The sequence below is a fragment of the Botryllus schlosseri genome, unplaced genomic scaffold, assembly GCF_051294905.1.
Source record: "Botryllus schlosseri isolate E-star unplaced genomic scaffold, Bs_hap1 Bs64a, whole genome shotgun sequence".
NCBI classification, from domain to species: Eukaryota; Metazoa; Chordata; class Ascidiacea; order Stolidobranchia; family Styelidae; genus Botryllus; species Botryllus schlosseri.
The window spans coordinates 31,872-58,097 of record NW_027648673.1 but is presented as its reverse complement, the minus strand read 5'-3'; the positions used below and the strand labels follow the sequence as shown (position 1 = coordinate 58,097).

Sequence of the window (26,226 nt, the reverse complement as noted above, 5' to 3'; positions counted from 1 at the left end):
AAAGTAATTTTGCCTTAAAACGTAGTGCGAGTAGGCTAAATTGCCAAGTATAGGCCTATATACTTAAAACAATGTGGAAGTTATTTGTTAGTGAACACTACTGAAAACAGTTATGTTCGCTATGTCCTCCGCAGTAATCTCAGCTGTAAGGCGCTGATGGTTGCCACTTCATCGATAGTACACGAACAGTACGACCATCGCTATTAGCATTAACACGCAGAACACGTTGACGATGATAGACGGCACTTTCTCTTCCGTGATATCTGTTATGACGGTCGCAGGTACGCTTCCAACTGCGGTTGTGTCCTCCAAACCGCAAAAAAGGTCGATACCCTTTTTGTAACATGGCTTGTCGGATTCTGGATGAAATGTATTTCGGTATCGGCACTGGACAAAGATTGTGGGAAGTTAATTGCGAAACGTTACCCTGTCCTGCCTGGTCCGGTTTTACCCTCTCACTGTTCCCTGGAAGGTCTCTGGTACTTTGTTCTTCGTCGCTTGAAAGTGCTGGGTTTACCACGCCAGACATTTCCACCTATTTGGCACGTAAGAGTAAATCGTATCTCAGCGAATGCGGCACATCAACATAATAGGACTTGGTACATTTTTGTCCTTGATGTTTTGTGGCATATACGCCGACTCTTAATATACATATACACGATCTGTGCCTATATGAGTACAGTGTACACGTGTATATGTTTAATAAACATTGTTCATGTACAGCAAGCGTGACTCGTTTCGCGCTATACAGTGGCATTTTCAGGAAAATAGGAAGTTACATTAGAATTAAAATTAAAGCATAGAAACATTTCAGAAATTAGACATGAATTAGTTTACCGATTTCTAATTAGTCGAATTAGACAACTAGAATTATCTGGTTGACCAAGTCTGATATTAATGCAATGCCTTACTTCAGCCCCCTTGGCAGTTTCCTTATAAATTGGTTTCCTTTCGGCTTTACTGTATCTCGTATACCATGTCAACCGGTAAAGCTGCGATGCAAGCGTCGGATTCATTCGTTTAATTCAGTCCAGCTTTTAAACCGCTACTTACGTGTTCTGCCGGAATCGCGGGAGTTAAATATGAAACCACTACGGCTATGACGAGAGTGCAGCCGGCCAAAATGAGCGCGAAATGCAGATAGTGAACCTAGAAATGAAGAAACTGATTTAGGGATGGCGGCATCGCTGAATAATCCCTTTCGCGGTATCACACAGGCTCGGGAATATTGCAAATTTCATGAGTATTTGCAGCTGCAGGCATACAAGGTTGAATTGAGACTTTCTGGGAATGATTGATCGATGCAGTGATCAGTTTTGTAAGAAATGCCGCGTTACGTATGCAGTCACGATGTAACAGGTGTGAAATATCATGCAGAGTTGCAGACCTGTTCGCGACGGCACGAATTCCTTGTTTACATGTAATGTGATTTATTTTATACGGAATATTTGCATCCGACATTTGCGCGACTGCCAAGTGAAGGTTCAACAACGGTTGTATGATACCATAATACTGATCTATTAGAGCTGGTAAGTTGGTTTTCTGCCGAAGACATCGACAGAGGCTATGACTTTGTATACGGCAATATATAAGTTACTACGGGCATGATTACCAGTACCATATTCCAAAAAGATAGCGTAACGGGGCTGAGCGTCCGACTTCTTGATTGGAAGTGGATGGGTTCAATCCTTACCCACTATACTGAATTCACACTCTTTTCACTAAGAGTTCATGCATAGATCTTACCTTATAGAGAACAGCTGGTCGAAATTCCTCTTCTCCGCATAGCGGTGCTCCGTACGCAAAATCCATGATCATACGAATCAATCCAATGACCAGTCCTATCATAAGCGCCCAAAACGCTCCCTAAAATACCATTAATAGACACCACGCGCGTTAATATACCAGATAAACGTGATTTATTACTCACGGGCTCGTTGAGTCGCGGCCAGAAAATGGCGAGAACAAAAATGACAGCGATGGGAGGACCCAGATAACTCGTGATGGACTGGATGTAGTCGAAAAGCTGTCCGCCGGCGGACACTTGCACGATTGGAACCCAGACGATGCTGATTCCCACCATCACCAGTATAAAGACTCTGTAAGGTAGATTTGCGTCATCAATATTTGAGCATTTACCAATAAACTTCACCCATGGCCAGATTTGGTCAGTGACGAAGTATACTACTATTTAGGAGCACTGAAGTCGGTTTTTCCTACGGGAACTAGGCCTACTTATTACCACTATCGGCACTGCTTACTGAAGTGTCTATGTCTCCAGACATCTACTTCCACTTGTAATTGAGCAGAAATTTACTGTGTTAGATTTACTTCTACTTGAGTAGCAACGCTGGCTACTTTGACCATTCTGCACTTGAAGCTGTGGCCTAAATACTCATTACTCGCCTTCCAACAATCATGAGCTCCCTCTGGGACGCGTTTTTCCGAATTTTAGTCCAAATGTCGCAGGTGAATAGCGTGGAGGCTCTGTTGAATACGGATGTCAAAGACGACATGAGGGCAGCCATCATCACCGCCAGCATGAGACCTAAAAATAACTTCTTCGAATAAATATTGCCAAAAGGTCGCTGTTAACTGAAGAAATCTAATGTTATTTAGGCCTGCCATATGTTCAGCACCCGAAACAAAAACATTTTTGCCAGCTAAACGGAAATAGAATTGCTACGTTTGAGTTTGATGATGTTTTACATTTCCTTGGCTGTTTCAGGCAAACGTTACAAAAACAAAAAAATCAAGTTTAGTATCTGCATCAGCCCAGACTTTGCGGTTACCTTAGCTTTAGCCAGTAATGAATGGTCATTTTCAACGATATTGCAAAATTGTTTACACGAAATATCATTGAAATTATATACAGCTGTCAAGATGGTCGGAACTGATCCAATTAATAGGCTGCCTCTTTGTTTGCATCATAGTGGCTGCATCGAAGAAGAATTGCGCCAAATCCCCGCATGTGAAATGGCCCAGGTGTAGTTGCGAAGCTTTAATTACTTATGACCTGTGAACTCTCATTTCGTATTTCTGTTTCTCTTATTTGGTGATGGGGCCAATGATTATTTGATTGTTGGGTTAAGACGTAGTGTATAAATGCGTTTGTGTGTTCGTTAGCGCTTGCTGTTAATTTGCCTGTTTTGTCTACGCTGGATGCTACTTACTGCTGTAAGAACAGATTATCTGATTCTGTGAAATATATTTAATTCGATTGAAGATATATCTAAGGCCTCGACGGATCAGGTCAAGATAGATCGTTCATCAGATGTTACAGAGAACGTCGAGCAATGTTTGCAATAACAATCAAGAGGTTAGGGCAATTTGTTGGAAAACCTTTGTTAAACCGATAATTCAACCGATAATTCAGTATGTTTCATGGCTACGGTAATTTTACCTAATCAAACACAAATTCTCGTCTAAAACTGTCGTCAAAAGTATGAGAAACTAACTAGACATAAGAAAAAGGAGGACATTTGAACATTTTTAGCGTCCACGGAGGACCATTCACCTTTCTTGGGCAAAGAAGAGAAATCCTAAAAGAGCACATATTATGGTACGAGTGATGTTATTTCCGTCCGAAAATAGTTAGCGAGGATATCAAGCGAAATGCAGTCTTAATTTTGTGTTTACCTTCGCTTCGCTGAGAAACATGCTGTATTACGAATGGTAAAACTATTTGAACTCAGCGATACGAGGTCATAATTGCCGCCAGTAAAGCATCCGCAGGATGGTTAAGGCTAAGAAGCGACGAACGCAAAATACCGGTAAATCATCAGTTTAAAGAATTGCCGAACAACCAGCGAGGCGTGTGCTTGCAGAGAAACACTATTAAAATACCTTTCAATCCTGTAGGTAAAATTTTGAGCAATAATTTAGGGTAGGCGATGTTGCTACATCCGACTTTCGTTCCACAATACTTCATACACTCGTCGGGATCGGCGCAAGCAACGGCGTCTGTAAATATACAACGAAATAAACTTTCACGCATAAAAAGTAAGGCTATTATTAAGCTCTCATACAATTTAGGCCCTAAAAGGTATTACCATAACTCTCATATGCATAAAAATTTAATATGATACTGATTCAGGGTGCATTTCAGCAGGTGTAATGGCTCTGAAGATGACAATATTGAGGTGCCATTTGTCAATGATTTTCAGGTTTTCAACTATATTGGGAGAGTGCCTTGGAGTCGCGAAAATTGACTAGTTACAACCGACCTGGATTGGAAAATTTCTAGCTTTTCTAAATTAGATTAGTGTTAGAATTATAGCTATACGATTTTTTTCCAAATTAGAATAGAAATATAATCATAACTACATATTTTTTTTCTTTCAAATAAGATTAGAATTAGAGAGATAGCTACACAGGTTTTTCCAAATTAGATTCGGATTATAATTCTGAATTCGCGAAAACTTGGAAATTTATCCTCATTAAAATTAGAATTACTGAATTCGCAAAAGCCTGGAGTGGACATTTAATAAAGTTCAGTTGATATCAAATCAGATTTCATTCTCGTAAGCATGAGGCTGCTGGCAAATGTATGTACAGCAAGCTTTGCTCGTTTCGCGCTTTACTGTTCTCCTGTAGCATTTTCAGGAAAACCAAAAATTAGAGCATAAAAATATTTCTCAAATTCGATTAGAATTAAATTACCGGCATTTCTCACTAATTAGTCTAATTAATAGACAATTAGAATTATCTAGTTGTTGAAATCTGGCTACAAGAAACTCATTAACAACGTGTTCGCTTCAACAACCTGTGAAAACCACACGGCTAATCATCCCCACCATCACCATCATGTACATTGGCAAGATTTTCAGCAAACCAGCGAACACGCAGCCTCCCTTCGCGTGAGTCAAGGTACGCGCAGCCAACGTACGCTGCACGATCACCTGTCAACGAACATAATATCGTCAGAGGTAGAAAAATTAGTCGTCGTCGCAGTAGCAATTTGTAAGACATCTCAAAACTATACTTCAAGTGGATGAAGATAATTGCAGGCCTGAAAAATCTGATTCGAGTAATAATTCTTACGATTCGAGTCAAATATTGGGAGATGAGTTTTTCTAGTACTGAAGATGTTCAGTCGTGACATATTCAAAGCCTGTAATTCTATTCCACCTACTTGATCCGTGCACCAGTACCACGTGGCAAGAATCGTCAGACCAAAAGTCAGTCCAGGCCACGGTAAGTCTCCGGTAGTGGCATCTCGGAACACGCTGAAGGAATCAGCTCGCGGCGTACCGCACGACTGGTTTTGGACTAAGATCGACGGTGTTGCGTTCATGTATTTTTTCTGTAACTCGTCGTATCCGCCAACATCGGTGAACGCTGGAAATAGACTCATCTAAATTAGGGGTTCTCGACATACGGGTAGTTGGCCTATCCTCTTGGGCGGGTCTCGTAGAGGAAAATTAAATGCCAATGACTATCACGAGAATGCCAATATACCGGGAGCTATCAACGGCTTATTTCTTATAATTTTAGTCGAAATATAGTAACAAAAACGACATTTGAGGCAAACTTTGGACAACTAGAACATTTTCAGATTTTCCAAATTAGATTATAATTAGAATAATAGCTACACATTTTTTTACAAATTAGACTAGAATTATCTAGTTGTCCAAGTCTGCTTTGAGGAATGCCAACTAATAGGTGAGCGAGGTATCAGATCACTCGAAGTGTCATAAGCGCCACCTAGTATAGTAAGAATGGTTGGTGTCTTGCCATCACTATTAATGTACGGAATAACTTATAGATCGTTATCTGTGCCTGCGTGGCGCAGGATTTCACGTGCTTCAGTATAGTTCGATTGGATAGAGATATATATCGCTCCAAAAGACTTATACACGTCGATGTGGTATTGAGAGACGGAGATTGACGAGTTCATAATTGCATAATTGCTATTACTGTGAACATAGTCGCTAGCTTCCCACACAAGTTTTGTCGAAGGTGCTGACCATTTTGGAGTAATCAGCACGCCAAATTGAGAGGCGGGTCGTGGAACATTTTCAAATCGAAATTTGGTGCCATGACCATGACCAATAAGGCTTGGAACCACTGCTCCCCAAATGAAGAGAAGCGATGCGTCGTCAAATTTGTCGCGCGTATATACTAACCCAATATCATCATAGCAAATCCGCCGATGAGCATGATCAACGTCTGCGCTGTATCTGTGTATATCACAGCCGCAAGACCGCCGGTAACAGTGTACAGCGCCGTGATAGCGAGGAGTAAAATCATGGCGAAATAGATGTTCCAGTGCAAAGCTTGGTTTATAAACACGGCCCCGGCGAATAGATCAGCCTGCAAATCAAAGGGATTACGTTAGGTTAATAGCTCGATTTTATGACGCGATTCGGTGTTAAAATCTGGGTCCGGGATTTATGAATAAATTTTCCAAAATGGTAACTTAACCCCAGGTCTTCTACTTCGATACTTATGTGTGTAAATTATACTTGGCCTAGCCCGGAACCATCTGCTTTAACAAGATTGATTAATTGAGCCGCAAGAGAACGCACTAAAGTCAAGGGAAAAGTGAATTCCACACAAAATATCGATGAATACGAGTTACTCACGGAAACTTTCGTGAAAATATACAACAAGAGAGACAGCACGGACAAGTACATCCGTATTCTTTGACCTCCGAATCTCTCGCGTAAATATTCAGGCATCGTCACCACGCCTGCCGCTATGTAGATCGGAGCAAATATCCATCCAAGCAACGTCAGAGTGATCATGGCCTGTAAACGAAGGAGTGGAACAATGTGTTTCTTCCAGAATTGAACGAATAGAAAATTTTCAGCCTTTCCTAATTTGATTAGAATTAAAATTATAGCTACATTTTTTTTCCATATTAGATTAGAATTAGAATTATAGACACACAGTTTTTTCCAAATTAGATTACATTTGGAATTAAAGATACACATTTTTTTAAATAAGATTAGAATTATTAATATAGACACATTTTTCCAAATTAGACTAGAATTAGAATTATAGCTACACATTTTTTTTAAAATTAGAGTATAATTATACTTGTAGACGCACATTTTTTCCAAATTAGATTAGAATTAGAATTATAGCTACACATTGTTTTTCAAATTAGATTAGAATTAGAATTATAGAAATAGTTTTTTTCCAAATTAGAATTATAGCTACACATTTTTTTAAATTAGATTATAATTATACTTGTAGACGCACATTTTTTCCAAATTAGATTAGAAGTAGAATTATAGCGACACATTGTTTTTCAAATTAGATTAGAATTAGAATTATAGAAATACAGTTTTTCCCAAATTAGACTAGAATTAGAATTATAGCTACACATTAAAAAAAAATTAGATTAAATCTTGTAATGTGTAGACACAGAGTTTTTTGCAAACTAGACTAGAATTATAATTATAGATACACATTCTTTCGATTAGATTATAATGATAATTATAGATACACAGTTTCTTTTTCGAATTAGATTAGAATTGGTGTTACTAAATTTACGAAAACCTGGAAATTGTCTCAAGCTCAGTTCATATCAAATCACAGCTCAGGCTGGACTCAGAATTAGACAACTAGAAAATTTGCAATTTTTTCCAAATTATATCAGAATTAGAATTATGGATACGAAGTTTTTTCGAATTAGATTAGAATTGCTGAATTTATGAAAAATTAGATATTAGCTCACGTTCAGTTCATATCGAACCAAAGTTCAGTCTCATAAGTAAGACAATGGCAAATATATGTACAGCCAGCTTGTCTCGTTTCGCACTATACAGTTGTCTTGTAACATTTTCAGGTAAACCAGAATAATTAAATTGTAATTAAAATTGGAGCATAGAAAAATTTCGCAAATTACACTAAAATTAGACCACCGGCATTTCACTCCAATAGTCCAATTAGACCAGTGGTTCTCCACCGGGGATCCGCGATGCCTCTAAATTTACAAAATAGTTGATAACATAATTTGTATTTTTTTTTAATTAGAAAAATCACGATGCAGTTTCGCTTCATTACTAGTAAAACTAAAGAACTCACATCAACAGAATGGCCGTCTGAGATGAAACTGTGCAGACTCATTTCAATTGCTAAATTGCCAATGGCCTGCTGATACAAATATTCTGCTGTTTAGAGGTTTTTCTTTGTTTTAGGGTATTCATGGTGTTTGTCGACTACTATGGTCATTTACACCAGGCCGATATTCTCTTTATTTTGATTAACTGCCGACTTATAGCACGACCCGTCTTTAGGCTTTTGTAAGACACCGCAGACGCGGATTAGGTGGCGAGGAGGAGCCTAGGTAAACCTCCAACACATAGATGTTGGATTACGGAAGTCGACGCTGTTTAGAGGTGTTTTGTTGGGGATTGTGGAAAAAATTAAAAGTTTGATTATAGTAAGTTCAATCACAGTGACTTCGAAATCTTTACAAAAATCCATTTTCTCCTGTGATATACACAACCATTTTTCCATAATAACTTCAAGATGAGTTGCTACATAGAAATGACCAGGCTTGACGTTATATGTTCATTAAAAAGAATTTTTTGTCAATTTTGGTGCCATATTTGTTGCGATCATACGCAAATGTGCCGTCAGGAGCGGTACGCGTTGTTTTTACATTCGCCAGGTGGTGGAAATGGATTTTCGGCAGTCCTTCATATGAAATCGAAGGCGCGGATTTTTACGACACGACCACGTATTTCAAGAAATGCAGTTGCGAAATTAGCTTTGAAATAGTAAAAGTCTACCTAATTTCTACATGTCATTTTCAAGAAAAGTCATTTTGTCGCTGTTTATCACTAGCCTACAATTATCATTTGCACCGCGAGGGGGTCCGCGAGGGTCCGTGAAGGTCCCAAAGGGGTCCGCGAAGACAAAAAGGTTGAGAACCACTGAATTATAGTCAATTAGAATTATCTGTAGTTCTCCGAGTCTATTCCAAGCTTACGTTCCATTCGAAAGCGCCAACTGCGATACCGGCAGCTGCACCAGTCCCGGCCAAACCCACGAAATGCCCGCTTCCGATATTGCTCGAGAAGAGAGACGCGCCCACCGGTAGCCAATGCATATTTCGTCCAGCTAGGAAAAACCCATTCACGCTGCCTCGATTCGTACGGAACATTGTCTGAATATACCCAAACCTGTTACCTGACTCTAGTGTTTTACTAATAATGTGCATCCAAAAACCTTACCCATAGTCCGACTGCTATTATGAAAATGAAATATACAACGATCACTGCAATGTCGCCTCCTTCCAATTCCGCCTGGCTTGGTACCGTAGTAGTACCAGCAGTAGTTGACATTGTGACTGTCGGCCTCTATCTACTGTGTTATAACTATATACGGCTGAAAATAATGTGTGCTCACAACTCAGCCTGCGGAGTTGCTACCGAAAAGGTGTCGGGTAACAAACTATTTCGCCCAGAGCAAGTTTTTCGCGCTAATTATTTGTAAGGTGAGTCAGACACTCTCTCCTTCAATTTTCTGGGATAAAAACGCAGCACAGAAGAACATTCCTCTTACATATATTGCTGAAGTCGTACGGTTGATCGCACAATGATACAAATGGTACAATGCCCGTCTGCTCGTAAGGTAATCGTGAACGCCAAATCGCGCAGCAGACGCTCCAGTTTTTAATTCTAACCACGCCCGCACGACTTCATGGTTAAAACGAAATGTTATTCAGCTTAATTTGTTGGCATTTATCATGTATCTGGTATTTCTTCCGGCCGCGCTCTGCATGCGGCGCAGGTTGAATCGTACTCCAAGGTGGATATTTGATTGTAATATTTGTCCAAAGCGTTTCGGCTCAAGCGTATCTTTTGATTGTGCCACTTTCGTGCGGCGTATTAAATTGCTTCAAATATATATAAACTGATCCTAACTGAAGACGCACTTACTTGGCGGAACCTTACTATTATAAAATCGTCTACTCACTCTACTGTTTCATATTATATCTATGTTGTAATAATGCTGCTTACCAACTCGTCCATTGTCTTGTTATCATTCCTTACACCTGACGCGCTAAGTGGATAAAAACTACATTACACAAGCAGCTTGCATTGAATATTTGCATTCCGAGGTTAACGATTTGATGAGTCCTTTGGCACGCTTACAGGATGACATGAAGTTCGTCTGGGCGTGAGCTTGCAAACTTTCCAAAGCCAAAAGATATCTCATAAACATTACATATCAAAAAGAAACTATGAAAACTGAGATCGCGATAATGTCTATTACCTGGATAATACTTCCCTCGATTTACGAATTTAGATATCCTGTTAAAGGTACATCTATTCGTCAACCAGGGCTGACTCTAACGTTGAATGCGATATCGTATACGCAGTTTGAAAACAAGTAGCTTTCTAGCGCATAGCGCGTAAAGACTATCAACCCATAACTTATTTGAATAGTCGCAACGAATTTCGATTACTCAGTTTGTAGTCAGAAGATGGTGTTTTCAAGAACCCTTGTCATCTGTATGCGCTTTGTTCACAAGAAACAGAATGTACAACGTACGTATCTTGGAAATTTTATGCCGCTGTGTTTTCGCCGACTTGTCTCATAAACCTATCCTGGCAAGCCATGTTTTTACAACGTTCACATGGTTGTAGTTATAGATTTTCTTCAATATACAATTGATATTGAAACGAATATACTATATTCAAAATTCAGTTCTATAGAGTTGCAAATTTGTACAGTAGGCTACATATATTGTGTACTACTACGTTTTTTGCCACAAGCAAGTTGCAAAGTGAAGATCATACTAGTCAATAAGTCATGGCAATTGAATTTATTGATAAATCATTCCTGCTCCATTGAAATAGCTATTGGCTACGGAATTACAGACCATATACGGCCAAGAGTTACAAGATTCCATATATTATTCCATGAAACGATGACATAATACGTAGTAAGCTTACGTGGCGTCATGAAACGTCTAATATTACTACTGGTTTTGGAATCTTGATTCGCATAGAACCGCCTTACCATTCATATTTTTATCGCAACCATACGCGTAAGCAATGTACAATGCGACCTACGCGTAAAATGCAAATAAAAAGACTCCTGCGCATAACATAACCAGACAAGCTAGATTCACGATGGTAGCGGGCCACCTTTCCTCTGTGATATCTGTAATCATCGCAGGTGGTGGGCCCTCCTGTGGCTTCACTTCGTCTAATCCGCAGAACAAATCGATGACTTTTCTACAGAGCGATTTTTCTAAAATGAAAAGATTGTTGTTTTACAAATCGCACTTCCTGAACAAATAGGTCGAGCGGTATGGTATTTATCGGTAACAGCCGAATAGTCCACAACAGTAGTAGCATAGATCTGGAACCTATGCAATGCATGTCGTGTTGATAGCGCACAACGAACTCAGCCTCGACTTTGAAGATGAGCAATCCATGGAAATTATCGGGTAAAATATATCGCGATATTATGGTTTAAACACATTCATTCCCCAAGACCAATAACCTCTTACCTTCCTTCAATCATTCATTCATTCATTCATTTATATTGTCAAGTCGAAGTGAAAAAGTTCATCCTGACATGCGCGCCAGACGGGATAAATTCATTTACGGGTCCTCATAATGTTTACTTCATTCAGTTTCCTCTTTACCTGGCACTGTTCAGTGTTCAATATTCGTTATATCCTAATCTAAATTAAGCATCTCAATCCACTACACATGGACAATAATTATAGTTACATTTTTACACTCTCGTCTTGAAGACTTGGTCATATCGGGTCTATAAAGCCGGTTTGGTTGGTTTGGCATTTAACGTAGTGTTCATTGACTATGACTATATGTACGTACACACAGTACATTGTACAGTATGGTTATCTCCAAACAATACCAGTCCCTTCAGTATAAATTAGCAACCCTCTCACGTTTCAGCCATTGATAACTGACTACGAAATGAATCCAGTACAGCTTTTGGTTATGACGATACGGAGCAGCAACCGTAAAGGATAGCAGCCAAGCAGCGGCACCAGCGTGTGGTGTACTTGAATCAGAGATGAGCGGATTTGGAATTTCTATGTCCTAATCCAAATCCAAATTCTAATCCATAACTTTTTCATATTCAAGTCCATGTCCAATCCTAATCCGATTCTAACTGGAAATTTAGAAAAAATGCTAATTTATGCAAGGGAGGAATTGGAAAATTTTCTTTCACAACCAACGATTCCCTTGATTCAAGATAACTTAGTAACCCTAAGTACATGAATAACTGATCTGAATAAAGTTTGTCGCCATTCGCCACACGACATATCGATCTCCCAGAAAATAGGTAAGTCCAATCCAAATTCTAATCCGTTCAGAAAAAAATCTTTAATCCTAATCCAATCCAAATCCGCCAAAATTTCACAAATCCTGTTTTTTTAAATCCTAATCCTAATCCATGCTCATCTCTGACTTGAATGTGCGAAATATGACGCCAGTCACGCTTGAATGAGTTTGGTCGATTTGTTTTTGTCGATCTATCTGCAGCAGTCATTTGACTTGAGAATTAGTAGCCCGTGTTAGTCGGTTGTCTTAATATAATAGATATTATTATTCCAAACAGATATAGAATGATAGCGTGTGCGACTGCTGGATTGCCGGATATTACTGGAATCTTTACCAAAGCTCATAAGTCCAGCACCATCCGCCACTACCTTCGAGTACACACATGGTGGGGTGGTACCAGTGTTGGGATGACTCGAGTCATGACTTGACTCGAGTCAGTCTCGAGTCACTTTTTCGTATGACTTGACTTGACTCGAGTCACTTTGCTAAAATGACTTGACTTGACTTGACTCGGCGTATCAGAAATGTGGATTGACTCGTGACTCGGAGCAAAATTCACGAGTCAATTTCAAGTCATCAAGTAATCGGTGTCGATAAAAATCACTATCTTGCATATGTTCAGATTGTTCGCGCAACGCTGGCGTAACCCGTGAGAGCGACCAATCATTCAATGATCGTGCGTTTTACTGAGCCTCCATTGTTCTTTAACAAATATATTGATCGCAAACGAAGTGATCGAAGCTTACAGCCCACGCTGTCGTAAAGTAAAGAAATTTAATAGCAAAATGTCTATTTCTGTTCTGCGTTCTTAACTTGACCAAACCTCTTGTTTTGTTGAAATTGAATTCGAAAATAGTTTACATAGTCCTCAACCATTGGCGCAGGGTCGAATTGTGTCATATCAATATGCAAAAGGATAATGTATTGCATCTTATCAATTCGTTTCTTCATTTTGGCTGGTAACTATAAACTGAGGCTGTGCAATTACTTACGTAGTTTATTAGTTCTACTTATATGTGAGCGATACAGCGCCTTAGTTGGGTGTATATTCAACTCTATATTCGTTCATCGGTTCAAAATCAATGACCACTCCATCTGTATTTCAGACAGCTAGCAAAATACAATGACGTAATCACGCCTCTTACACCTCGAAAATTCAATTTGACTTGAATTGTGACTTGACTCGTGACTTGACTTGACTTGACTCGACTTGACTCGAGTCACCTCCAAAAATCGACTGACTTGACTTGACTCGAGTCACCTTCGAAAATCGATTGACTTGACTTGACTCGAGTCAAAATGTGCAATGACTCGAAATGACTCGTGACTCGAAGGTAGTGACTTGATCCCAACACTGGGTGGTACTATTAGATATCCCCACCTTCAGCGTGATGAATATAGGCATCTTCACTATGGTTTTGCTCTTTCTTTTTCTCACTGATCCCCTCGTCGTGTTCCATCGCTATGTTATCGTGGCCTGGATGTGTTGCGGATTTCCGATGCGACTCGATCGGAATTCGCTTCTTTTTGCTGAGCCTAGTCCACCATGTCAGCCGGTACAGCTAACAGATAGACAGATTGTTATCAGAGGTGTCAACCTGCTGAAGGATAAGTGCGTTGACTTCTCACATGTTTTTCGTCTATGGGAGGTGTGAACAAACTTATAGCAACAGCGATGATCACAGTCACAGCTCCAAGTATCAAGGCGAAGTATAAGTAATGAACCTGGAAGTAAAAAATATCACTATTTTTTATTGTGTTCAATAATGTAAATAAACGGAATATCCGTACGAATCTACGCCAGGGGTCGGCATACTATCGGACTTCCAACTTACGAGCGATTTTGGTTCACATCGCATTCGCATCAAATAAAACTAATTGGGCATCGCAACTATTATTCAGCCAACATTTACATGATTCTTTATGTTACTGACACCGCATCAACTTTCGTGGTGTTGACTAGTAGTATTTACTGACATGTTATAAAGCTATGGAGCCGCAGCACAAGATTGAAAGAGTTGCCGACACCTGATATAGGTTTTGAATTATACTTGGTACGTCGAAGAGTTATCCAACATATTTACAACTATGAAATAAGACTTTAATATACTATGCCGTATATATCACGGATACAAACTTTTGCGACAACTGCTGGTCTTGTGTCTTCTTCTCCACATAATGGCGCGGAGTAAACAAAATCTAAAATCATTCGTATGATCCCAATAACCAACCCGATGGTTAACGACCAAAACGCTCCCTGAAATGAAAAGGATCGTACATCATTGTCAATCTTTATTTCAGGGTGTTGTAATTCATGACGGGCACCGTTTCATTCAATCTCGGCCAAAACATCGCCATGACGAATATTACAGCGATAGGCGGAGCCAGGAAGCTTGAAACCGACTGAATGTAATCGAAAAGCTGCCCACTTGCAGCAACCTGCACTATAGGCACCCACGCGATGCTTACGCCGACCATACACAATATGAAGACTCTGAAATTATTATTCATAAATTTACGGTCGACTGACAATTCTAGAAAACAAAAATGATTGTCCCGTACCGTCCGACCACCATCAGCTCTCGCTGTGAAGCATTTTTGCGAATTTTAGTCCAAATGTCACACGTGAACAAAGTCGAGCTACTGTTGAAGACGGATGTCAGTGACGACATAAGGGCGGCCATCATCACCGCAAGCATCAGCCCTGTTTTTATTTTTGTCAGATAAGCATTAAAATTGCTAACGTGCCCTCATACCTCTCAGTCCTGTTGGCATTATTTCCAACACCAGCTTCGGATAGGCCATATTTGTGCATCCAACTGATGTTCCGCAATATTGTTCACAAAGTTCTGGGACTGCACATCCAACTGCGTCTGTACAGACGGAAATATGATGACCGTAACGGCAACATTAATAGCATTTGCTCTCAGTTTGCGATATGGGGGAATTTATAATGTAGTTGGCCCTAGTCGATTCGGTAGCGCTGGCAGCACGACGGCCACCGGTAGAACATGTGCAATGCGCAATTGCGCAGGTAGGCTATATTGTGTAAACTCAACAGATGGGATCGCATTGTAACTACGAGTGCCCTAAGGCCCAAGGTAACAGAAGACTTTCATTATGCTACACAGTGAGAAATATAAATGGAAACGTTTGCCACGTACGGTTCTACCAAGTCAGTCCAAGAAAGGATAATGACCCATTTAGGGTCCAGGATAACGTCCTATACTTAAGGTTGCATTTAAAACAAAAATTAATTTAAAACCAACATGTTTAAAACAAAAACCTTGTATAAAACATGTTTTGTTGTTGTTTTTTGTCTGTTTTTTAAAGCCCTGACGTCACGAATATTAAATTGTGATGCCATAGTGGTTTGACATGAACAATTGAAAATATAGGATAAATATAGCTCCTTTGAACCGACTATTTTGAGGGTTCCAACCACCCCATATCGTATACGTCGGCTATAGCGGGTGGTAATCGTCCATAGGCTGATACAACGTTTTTTTTTTTTTTGAAAAGTATCCAATTTACACAATTATGGCATAATTATACAACTTAAAAAAACACATTGTTTTTTTTTTGAAAGTCCATTGTTCAAAACACTTTTTAAACAAGTATTTTTTTTAAATTCAACCCTAGTCCTACCACGGTTCTCATAGAGCCATAGAGGTATGCACGCGATTCAGGTCTGGTATCAATATGGGACGGAAATAATTACCTTTCGAACAAAATATTTTAAGAGTTAAGTTGCACGGGGTGAAATAAAAAAAACTTGTATAACCTGCATCATTTTGAGGTCAGTGAAGTGGATGCGAGAAACGTGTGCCTATCGCCAGATGTGTTCAAAGTATGGTCAGCGTAGCTACCCGAGTAGAAGTAAAAATACGATCACGAATTTCTACTCAATTATAAGTAAAAGTAGAAATTGTCAAGACATGTCAAAAACTACTTCAAGTGCGGAAGTAGAAAACGAAAGGAAAGATACACTTCAATAAGGAGCAGTATAAGCTTTACAAAATCAATATCAATATCAAGACACGGATTAAGCATTATACTTAGGCCTATATGTTACCAGTAAACACGATACGACTCATCATTCCCACCATCACCATCATGTACATAGGTAAGATTTTCAATAACCCAGCCATCACGCAGCCTCCTTTCGCGTGCGACAGGTTTTTCGCAGCTAGCGTCCGTTGGACAATTACCTAAAAGCAACCGTCCAAACAATCTCGCAGCAATCATTTATTTACCACCGGAAACTGACCTGATCCGTGCACCAGTACCATGTCGAGATGACAGTCAGCCCAAAAATAAGTCCCGGCCAGGGCAAATCACCTTCCACAGGGTCTCTTAACACGTTAAAAGAATCGGCACGAGGAACGCCGCATTCAGAATGATTCTCAGGTTGTACAGATGGGATGGCATTCATATATTTTGGCTCAAGCTGGTCGTATCCTCCTATCCTCGAAAAAGCTGTATAACCAAGAACATTGCTATAATTTGTTGATCATTCAAATACACGAGTATGGGATCATACATAACGCCATCATCACAATCGCTCCAGCGGTCATAATAAAGGTCTGTGCCGTATCAGTGTATATCACGGCCGCTAGTCCGCCAGTTACCGTGTACAGAGCTGTGATTGCCAGCAGAAGAACCATGGCAAGGTAAAGATTCCAACCAAGTGCTTCCTGTATGAAGATCGCTCCCGCAAACAGATCTGCCTGCAGACACAATCGTTGGTGTGAAAAGTATGTCTATTTTGATTGAAAATTATGGTAAAACCACCGATATTTTGGTGAAAATGTACAGCAGAAGTGATAGAATCGATAGATAAATTTGTATTCTTTCCCCGCCGAATCTCGCTTTCAGATATTCCGGCATTGTGACGATGCCAGCAGCGATGTAGATTGGTGCAAATATCCAGCCGAGCGGATTTCGCTCAGAGACGTCGTAGCGTGCGGACGCATCGTCGTTTCAGTTCATTTAAGCTTAGCAGATTGGGTAATCAAGACAAGTGTCCGACTAGCAATTTACGCTTTGGCGTAGCCAGATATGGACATGGAGACAAGTTCCTCCGCAAAGAGGAAGTCTTCAACTACCTTCAATTCTTCTGAGGAAGAATGCGGGGATGGGGAGTGGTGCGAAGTAAGAAGCAAAATACCTGCCAAGAAATTTGCACTGATGGATAATGCTGTTGGGAAGGAACGGGAATCTAATAGCCAAAAAGCAACAAGTCAACAACTTGACGTGCTGCTATCGGGGTCTGATGGAACACGCATGGGACACCAACATCCTACAAAGGTATGTGAGGCACTTAAGATAAACATTGGCAATTTTGAAAAAATACGTAGATTGCCTTCTGGAGATCTAGTTGTAACTTGTAAAACCAAAGAACAGGCTGATAAACTTCTCACTATAGATCAAATAGGAAAGGACTCCAACCTGATCGAAGTCAAAACCTCATTATTTGGTGTCAAACCTTACGGAGCACGAGCAGTGATATCCGGCGTTCCGCTGGATATCACAGAAGAAGAGATCTTGAAAGAGTTCTTTGAAATTGGCGTCAATTTCGTTAAACGGCTAAAGCGCAAAGTAGATGGAAAATATGATAGCAGCCTCTCGATTTTGTTATGTTTCACATCTGAGACATTCCCTGACTACGTGCATTTTTCATACCTACGGTTCCGCACCAAACCTTATAACCCGCCACCTGTCAGATGTTTTGGATGCAATAGATATGGCCACACAAAAGAGAACTGTCGTGGGAAACAATGCTGTTCAAAATGTGGGGGTCGTGATCACGAGGTTGATAAGTGTACCAAAGATTTATGTTGCATTAATTGTAAACAACCGCACAGTGCTGCTTATGGCGGGTGCCCGGTGTACAAAGAACAGGCGAAATTACAAATCATAAAAGAACGTTCCAAGGTTACTCACTCCGAAGCTAAATCAATACTCAATTCCGAAACACCCGAAACACAAGCTACGCGTCTTTACAGTGAAGCGGCGCAGGATAGCGCAACGCGTGTCATCAATCAGCAACGATCAACAATCAACAGCCCAAGTCACCGAGCCACCATCAGGAAGATTCCGCTACAAACAACCTCTAATCACATAAACAAAGACATTGAAAGCAACGACCCAAACAATCATCCTAATTTGGAACCAAATAATCAATCTTCGTTAGCGTATATTGATCCGATCCATCTTATCGCACTACTGGCTGAAATAGTGAAGCTTACATTAGCGGCCTGCAAATCAGACACGGAGTGCGATATATACAATATAGTATCCAAAGTTGCTTTGAAATATCTCGGTCGACAGGCAGATGTTGTCACGATGAGAAACATTTTCGAACCCTTCCATGATATCAATGACACCAATCCGATGACAAATCCCACAAACGATGGATAATATAGGACTTAACTTTTTACAGTGGAATTGCAGAGGATTATATAGGAAGCATCACGAACTAAAACACCTTCTCACGACTCTGGAACGGGCTCCAGATGCGATAATTCTCCAGGAAACACACCTTATCGAAAAATACTCTCCGAAATTCCCAGGATATCACTGTCACAGAAAGGACAAATCCCTTCATTCCGGTGGATTAGCGATCTTTATTAAATCTTCACATAACTCCAGCATCGAAGCAGTTGCTACAACCGACATCGAAGTACTTTGTGTGAAGCTTCATGGCCTATCATTGTACAATGTGTACATCCCACCCGACTGCCGCTTACGCGACAGTGATGCGAGCATTTTCGAGACGTTACCACCAAAATCCATTGTCTTTGGCGACTTTAATGCACATCATTGGTCGTGGAGTTACCAAACGAACCAACGAGGGACTAAACTTTTTAATGTCCTCGATCACGCAAACTTAGTCATGTTGAACTCTTCAACTCCAACACATATCAATCTCGCGAGCAATGCTGTCAATCGTTGGTCGTTGCTAGATTTAACACTCGCTACTCAAGATGTAGCCGCGAGATGCCAAACTGAAATATCTTCGTCGCTGCTAGGAAGTGATCATTTCGTAGTATTCACGAAGTATATGACAAACTCGGCGATATCTTCTTTTTATCGACCACTATCGTGGTCTCTCAAGAAAGCAAATTGGAAGAAGTTTTCTCGAATTGCAGATGAAATGGTCGATTTGTCCGATCAACGAGACGTGGAGTCTGCAAATACTATTCTAACAAAAAGCATAAAGACAGCAGCGAATCGATCAATACCAAAGACAAAGAATATGGACAAGAAATCTGTCCCTTGGTGGCAGGGCTTTGGAGCAGCCGTAAATTTAAACTGCTCCAGCTCCGGCTCCGGAGCTCTCTTCTATCATACATTAGCTCCGGCTCCAGCTCCGGAGCCGCATTATTACCACTGCTCCGGCTCCAGCTCCGGCTCCGGCTCTGAAATTATCGAATTGGCCAGTCTATACCAGGGGTGGCAAACCCGCGGGCCAAATGTTGCCCGCGACCGCGAGAGGGTTTTGCGTGGCCCGCGAGGAAATTTCCTATTATATTATCGAAAATGAATTGCTCAGATTGTGAACTTGCAATGCCAACCAGAAATTACAATTCTGACTGCGACACTTGGGATGTTGCTGACTAAAATATCAGTTCCGACGCATTGACAGATCCTGGGTCCAGTCACATTTTCAGTAAATCGTCGTACATTACGATAAACTAAAATAGTAGCGAAATTTTTCTTCACACTTTGCGTGTTTAATTGTCACACGATTTCTTGCTTGGTAGCCTACCCCCTACTGAAAATGAAAAAAATCGCCTAATTTACCCGATTGAGTCTAACTGTATTCGCAATTACGGGAGAAAGTATTTTCGCGTTTGCGCTCGCATCAAGATCGTCGACGGTGAAATGTAGGCACAAAATGATTGTCGCATATTATCGGAGACCTTCGATATCGATGTGGCCAGACGCCGAATAGTCGTGTTCTTGCAAACTGAGCCTAGCGGACGGTATACAATAGACCCGCAATACTCAAGTAATAATATTATTGACCTAGTTTAATTATAAACTTGGAAAATTTTACCCGCTTGGCGCGGCTAGTGAACCGCGCACTCGTTCGTCAATTCCATGTGCCCCTTTAGCCGAAAAGGTTGGCCATTCCTGGTGTATATAGATTACTAATCTACCCATAGGTTAGTTGTGTATAGTAATCTAGAGTCTGTCAGCCGTCAGCAACATCCGATATATGTAGCAACGAAGACCTATAGGTGCCGCTGTGCCGGCTTGTGACGTCATGCTCAATAATTGTCAATTGTCGACAACATCATAGTTGCACTAGAACGAACTTTACTATATGCCATTGCTGTGCGCAGCATTAAAATTCATGTCTGGTGTTCAATTATGATAAATCAACAGATGTGGTTGTTGCGTATATGCATATAGCATCTTATGAAATAGGTCGGAGCCGGAGCTACTCCTCAAATTACGGGCTCCAGCTCCAGCTCCGGCTCCGGCAGAATTTTATGTAGAGCTCCGGCTCCGGCTCCGGTGAAAATGCACGGCTCCGGCTCCAAAGCCCTGAAGGTAACATTGTTTTGTGGTGGTTCCAGACTAGTGCAAACTGCTGGATTTTCAATATGTGCAACTACAACTAGAACTAATCAGTTTTAAAAACTCATAACTCACACTAGAATCAACAAGCGATAAAAATCCGCAACTAACTAACTAAAATATAGCCAAGTATTCATTGATATTTTAATTTCTGAATTACGAATGAGCTAAGAAATATTGGAGATAGAATCGGCATTATAAACAGAGAGGGTTTTGGGTTTCAGACGGGAGGGGTTTTGACCCTGTCAAACTGCTCCTGGTTATATGACTGTCTTCTGGTAGTGATGACTCTGAGATACCAATGTCCACAAGATCATCGCACAACAGAACACCAGCGTCATGATGCCATGCATTTTCAAGTTGTTCGGCGACTGCATTTTTAGTAAAATGCACAACTCGAACTAGAACTGGTTACTTTCAAAATATGTAATTGTACAACTAAAACTAGAACTACTCAAAAAAGCAGCAGTTACTCTAGTTCGCCATCATTCACCTGGATGGGTGGTTTGGTAAACTCTATATACTTGCGTAACTCGACGTGAAATTTGTATTGACAGCTGAAAAAGCTATTTCCGTACAATATGGATGTGAAGTTGGAAAATTGCAGTTGAGCCACCAAGGTCGACTGTAACAGCCACATAATGAATACACTCTACGGCAGTCCCAACTATTAATGACCCGGAAGTTTTCGGCAAGAATGCACATACTTTCGAAGTGGACACCTTGTCGCTGGGTTCTGTTTTGTGAGTACGTTGCATCAATTGCACCATTGCATACGATTTTTTATAAAAGGAGGTCGCAAGGGTCTTAAATGTAGATTGTACGGTTTAGCTAAATCAAGTACCTGACTGATTCCATCCTGATCCGAGTATTAGGCTTTAAGTTGAGTATTCGAGTATCACCTCATGTGACGGCACGACGTTTTGAGAATTTTCCACAAAATAATCACCATCAGCTTGTGATCGTGTCAAAAGGTCTGTTATAACTCTTTTGCCTTTTTTCCTAATGTGCTCCTCCGTATTGGGATGACCACGTCAACTTTGTCAAGTGTCTTGACTTGACTCGAGTCACAATAACAGATCGAGTCACTTGACTTGCCTCAAGAAAATCGAGTAACTTGACTCGATTCAAAATGTGCAATGACCTACTATGATTTTCACAGTTTGTTGTCTATTGACCCATCACAATGAACTACTGTGAAGCAAGCGCTGTCCAGTTAGGCTACATTCCACAACAACTGCCGACCACCTGCTTGGCGATCACTCCCACAATATCGGACAGTCCAATGGAGCCAAGTTTCAAAAGTGAGATTTTTACACGTCTTTAATATGGGTAGGAATGGGCCAAATCCAGTCCTTGAGTCTTGAGTATCATTTCAGTAATAGAGAGAATCATCCCTCACTTGTCGACTGGAATCATTGGAATAAATACTCATTTCAAATTACAGTACTTGGACCATTACGGCCAGCCCTAGTTACGATGAGAGCACAACCAATATTTGATCTTTGAGCCAAACCAGGGTCGTAATGACTTAGTCATGACTCGACTCGAGTCACTGCACATGACTCAACGAAGTCATATAACTTATGACAAATCAAACCAGAAAGTGTCTTTTATGTTTGAATAAACCAATTGAGAGTAGAGGTGGTCAAAGTAGTCATCACCGGTACTCAAGTAGAAGTAACGACGTAACTTTACACTCAAGTAAAGCTAATAGTAGGGATTACCAAGTAGGTTAAAAGGTCGATACTCCAGGCGTAGTTTTGGATTGAGAACTGAAAATTGTGATGGAAAAATGGCATTTGTCTACAATCATTACTACTTGAGTAAGTATTGCAAGTAAACGAAACCTTCTTGAGTACTTTGACGAAGAAAGAGTACTTCTGACAATCTCTGATTAAGAGTATATTGTAAATAGCTGCAAAAATATGATTTCCTTCAAATTTCAGGTTACCATTTATGTGACAACAGCAGCAGCAGCAGCGTACTTTTTAACGTTAGCACACTGATACTTCTGTATGCAAACGATGTGCAAGTTGAATACATTGACAGAGACATGACAGAGTCTTACTGCACAGTGCCCAAGCACGCAAACCGAGTAAGAAACCTCGCACAAATATTTCTGCAACTACATGTGCGAGCATTAGATCAAAGTTAGTGGAATCATTTTATTGTACTTGAATTGAAAATTTATCAAATGGCTTGACTAAAGTGTGACTGGACATGGAAATTGATCAAACGACTTGATTGGACTCGGCTCAAGTCTACATTTATTTGTGTGACTTGACTGAAATATTTATGAAATGGTTCTACTAAAGTCTAGACTTCTACTCGAGTAGCATCACTGACTACCTCAGCCATATATCTTCACTTCAAGTAGTTTCTGTCGTTGAAACCGTTACTTTGACTTGCAGTTGATTAGAAATTTATGAGGTTACTTTATCTGTAACATCACTGACTGCTCAACTCACCTTCTATTTTCAATTCTAATTGACTGTAAATTTATGGTGTTATTTCTACTTACATAGCAACACTGACTAATTTGATGACCTCATCCTACCAAGTTGTAACTCAGTATAAATATGTGGCATTACTTCTACTTAAACTTTCTGCTTTTACTAGTAGTTGATTCGAAATTTACACTGTCCCTTACCATGGGACCTAGTTTGAGTACCTCATCTGCTACTACCATGTATGTTTTCATCATCATGGACCACACCATAGTCATTCTGTGTCCTATGATAGGAACCCGTGATGTACATCGACTGAGAACGTCACTTCACCACCTCCAAATTCAAACTGCTACAAAAATACGGATGCAATCTTGCGAAGGTTCATGTTTGAAGATGCGAAGATGATTCGTGCAACGCTTAATACGACGAGCAGTATATTTCTATTCGCAAATTGCGTCGCTCTAAGCTTTGCAGCTTACTCTTTTTTGAACTTAGAGTTAACCAATGAATGCATTGTTCGTTGCAATATTCTGAATCCGAACCGGATGGATATTATTTGATTGACTTTGTGTAAAATGACTTCGGATCGTTGTGTGTGTGTATAAATCCAGTGTGGCTTTGTCAGGGAAACATTTCTTCTGTAAAGCCAGTTAATGCTATTTATCATAATAGATCATGTGTCGGATTGAGTTATTGCGGTAGTCGGCGTCACAGTAAAAGTTCACTCAGTAAGGTGTCACAGGTAAGGTCAAAAATAGTCTGACCTTGCTACTCGGTTTGAATTGGAATTCACGAAGTACCTCTTCATCGGATTACGGGCGCAATTAGCGATGCTAAAGACATCTCGAAACGTCTTGCAGAGGCAGATATTGAAATACCCCAAAAGTGCTGTAGTTATAAAAACTGAATATGGTTGATCAGGATCGAAACAGTGACTGAACTTAAAACTACGCTTTACTTTTCAAAATACAAAGTGTGTCAAGTAAAAGTAGTGTGGCTGTAAATTACATGAGTGGCGAAATAGCGCAGTGGTATAATCCGCGGCTGCAGCATGAAAAGGTGCTGGTTCGAGTCCTACCGAGGTCGACTTGAGAATTCCTAATCGTTAGTGGTGTCTTACAAAAAGTCTAGAAGTGGGCCGTGCGGAACAAAACATGAAGAATATCGGCCTGGTGTAAATAACCATAGCTGTCGACAGACATTATGAATAACACAAAAAAACATGAGTGGAAGTAGTAATAACAGAGCCACTTGAGCAAGTAGCGCAAGTGCTCGCGATGCCTCATTGACAACAATGAAAAAGTGGAAGTAGGCTAATTCGTACTGACTATGATGACGCAGGGGTGGCTGTTGAATAAAGATTGAGACAGTCTTCCCCATACAGCCATAATGACTATATCACTGTTTCACGGTGCTTGATAAGTACCACATATATTTCTTGTATTTTCTATAATTTTAGCGTTGTATGTGTGCGAGAGAATCATTTCGTACACCGTACGAGGTCAATCCGCGTATACGAATACGTAACGTATGCGTTATATAGCAATTGTAAATGACCTATAAAATATTGAATATGTCCGGAGTTTAAATTTCAAAGAACGTTAATTTGAGTTTAAAATGTAGCTATCCGATTCTGTTCTCAAGATCACACCAACGGCCACTCAATCGACGAGATATACGCCAGAAATTGTCATGTCAACTGCGAGAAATGTCCGGGTGTAGTGAGAATAGCTGAAATAATAAAAAGTGTTTCAATCCGACAAAACACCATACGTGTCGGTATGTTCATGGGGAACACTAATTAATCGCAGTTGCTGAATTAATTAGTGCCGATTTACTGTATCTCAGTGTAATTTTACCCTACATTTAACCAAAATTCCCAAAAAGAGGACAAAATCTCAAAAAATATGACATTTGGGCGTCCTCATAGGACACTTTAAAAATAGTATGGTAAACCCTAGTATAGCATGTAGTCAAATTATCAACAGTACATTTTCCCCTGTACCTACTACCTACAATGTTTCAGTAGGCTAAGCTAAAATGTTCTGAACATGGTAACGTTATCTAATTTTAGGTGAAATGCCAGATCGGCAATAACCGTTTTTCTTTAGGTATCGAAATAATTTTATAACCATTTACAATAGGCCTACAGTAAAAAAGGGAGGAGGCGAAGCAATTTAAGCGTAGTCCATCGATCAAACTGCCACCTTGGCCACCAAATACAGCAATAAAACGGGTAGAATGTATTAAGACGCGATGGACTTTTAACTTAATTAAAAATGGAATCCCTACTTATTTTCCATTTAGATATGGAAACAAAAAAACGTCACAGATACACAAAAATAGCCTCCGTGTTACGTTTCCCAAAGTTTGAAGTTTCCATCCACAATCGCCGGCACTTATGAGATAGCGGATTCATTTTTTTATAATCAGCTTGCTTGTGTTCGCCACTAGCTAAATCGACGACATGTGCTTCGTACTCGATTCCCATTTCCTCCAACAGCATCCACACAGCTCTGGAAGGAGGGCTTGCGGCGTTGTAATAGAACTGAATAGGCATCTTACTTTTTCCGAACTAGTTCTAATAAATTAAACTGCGATACGAATCACGCAAACATCGCAATTAGTGTGAAGGTAAAGATGAAACTAAGCCTGCTGTCTATATACTCGACATTTTCCGCGTAATATCGAACTATATCATTCAGTATATGCCTATTAAAGGTGTCGATATATACCTGAAATAAAATAAGCAAGTCATTCTAAGGTTGGTGGTTTTTATGAACAACCATCTTACCTTATGTATGGTTTCTTTATTTGCAGTTTCCATGCCACCTCGATTAGACACAATTCATAAGTTATTATCATACTTCCCAGTAAAAAACAAGGAGTTC

General features: G+C 40.1%; 2 protein-coding genes and 1 long non-coding RNA gene across 4 annotated transcripts; 1 reads left to right on the top strand and 2 right to left on the bottom strand.

The window, feature by feature from the left end:
• Positions 1 to 20: 20 nt before the first annotated feature.
• Positions 21 to 9,621, bottom strand: LOC145432662 (sodium/glucose cotransporter 4-like). Its single transcript, XM_080309503.1, has 14 exons — positions 9,192 to 9,621; positions 8,948 to 9,124; positions 6,588 to 6,752; positions 6,129 to 6,315; positions 5,135 to 5,340; positions 4,766 to 4,901; positions 3,847 to 3,963; positions 2,407 to 2,548; positions 1,931 to 2,099; positions 1,747 to 1,866; positions 1,054 to 1,149; positions 912 to 992; positions 427 to 535; positions 21 to 359 (listed from the first exon to the last, which is right to left on the bottom strand). Exons 1-14 carry the CDS (start codon positions 9,300 to 9,302, stop codon positions 169 to 171), a joined length of 2,007 nt encoding a protein of 668 aa, XP_080165629.1. The 5' UTR covers positions 9,303 to 9,621; the 3' UTR covers positions 21 to 168.
• Positions 9,622 to 10,708: 1,087 nt separating this feature from the next.
• LOC145432661 (sodium/glucose cotransporter 1-like) lies at positions 10,709 to 17,195 on the bottom strand. Its single transcript, XM_080309502.1, has 11 exons — positions 17,085 to 17,195; positions 16,834 to 17,020; positions 16,561 to 16,769; positions 16,366 to 16,501; positions 15,047 to 15,163; positions 14,853 to 14,994; positions 14,616 to 14,784; positions 14,428 to 14,547; positions 13,920 to 14,015; positions 13,672 to 13,852; positions 10,709 to 11,220 (listed from the first exon to the last, which is right to left on the bottom strand). Exons 1-11 carry the CDS (start codon positions 17,178 to 17,180, stop codon positions 11,036 to 11,038), a joined length of 1,638 nt encoding a protein of 545 aa, XP_080165628.1. The 5' UTR covers positions 17,181 to 17,195; the 3' UTR covers positions 10,709 to 11,035.
• Positions 17,196 to 21,813: 4,618 nt separating this feature from the next.
• On the top strand, positions 21,814 to 24,024 carry LOC145432660 (uncharacterized). 2 transcript variants are annotated; one of them, XR_013912921.1, is made up of 3 exons: positions 21,814 to 21,856; positions 22,045 to 22,186; positions 22,832 to 24,024. It is a non-coding gene; the product is annotated as an uncharacterized LOC145432660 (long non-coding RNA). The 2 variants fall into 2 exon arrangements; XR_013912920.1 differs by having other exon boundaries at positions 22,045 to 24,024.
• Positions 24,025 to 26,226: the final 2,202 nt, after the last annotated feature.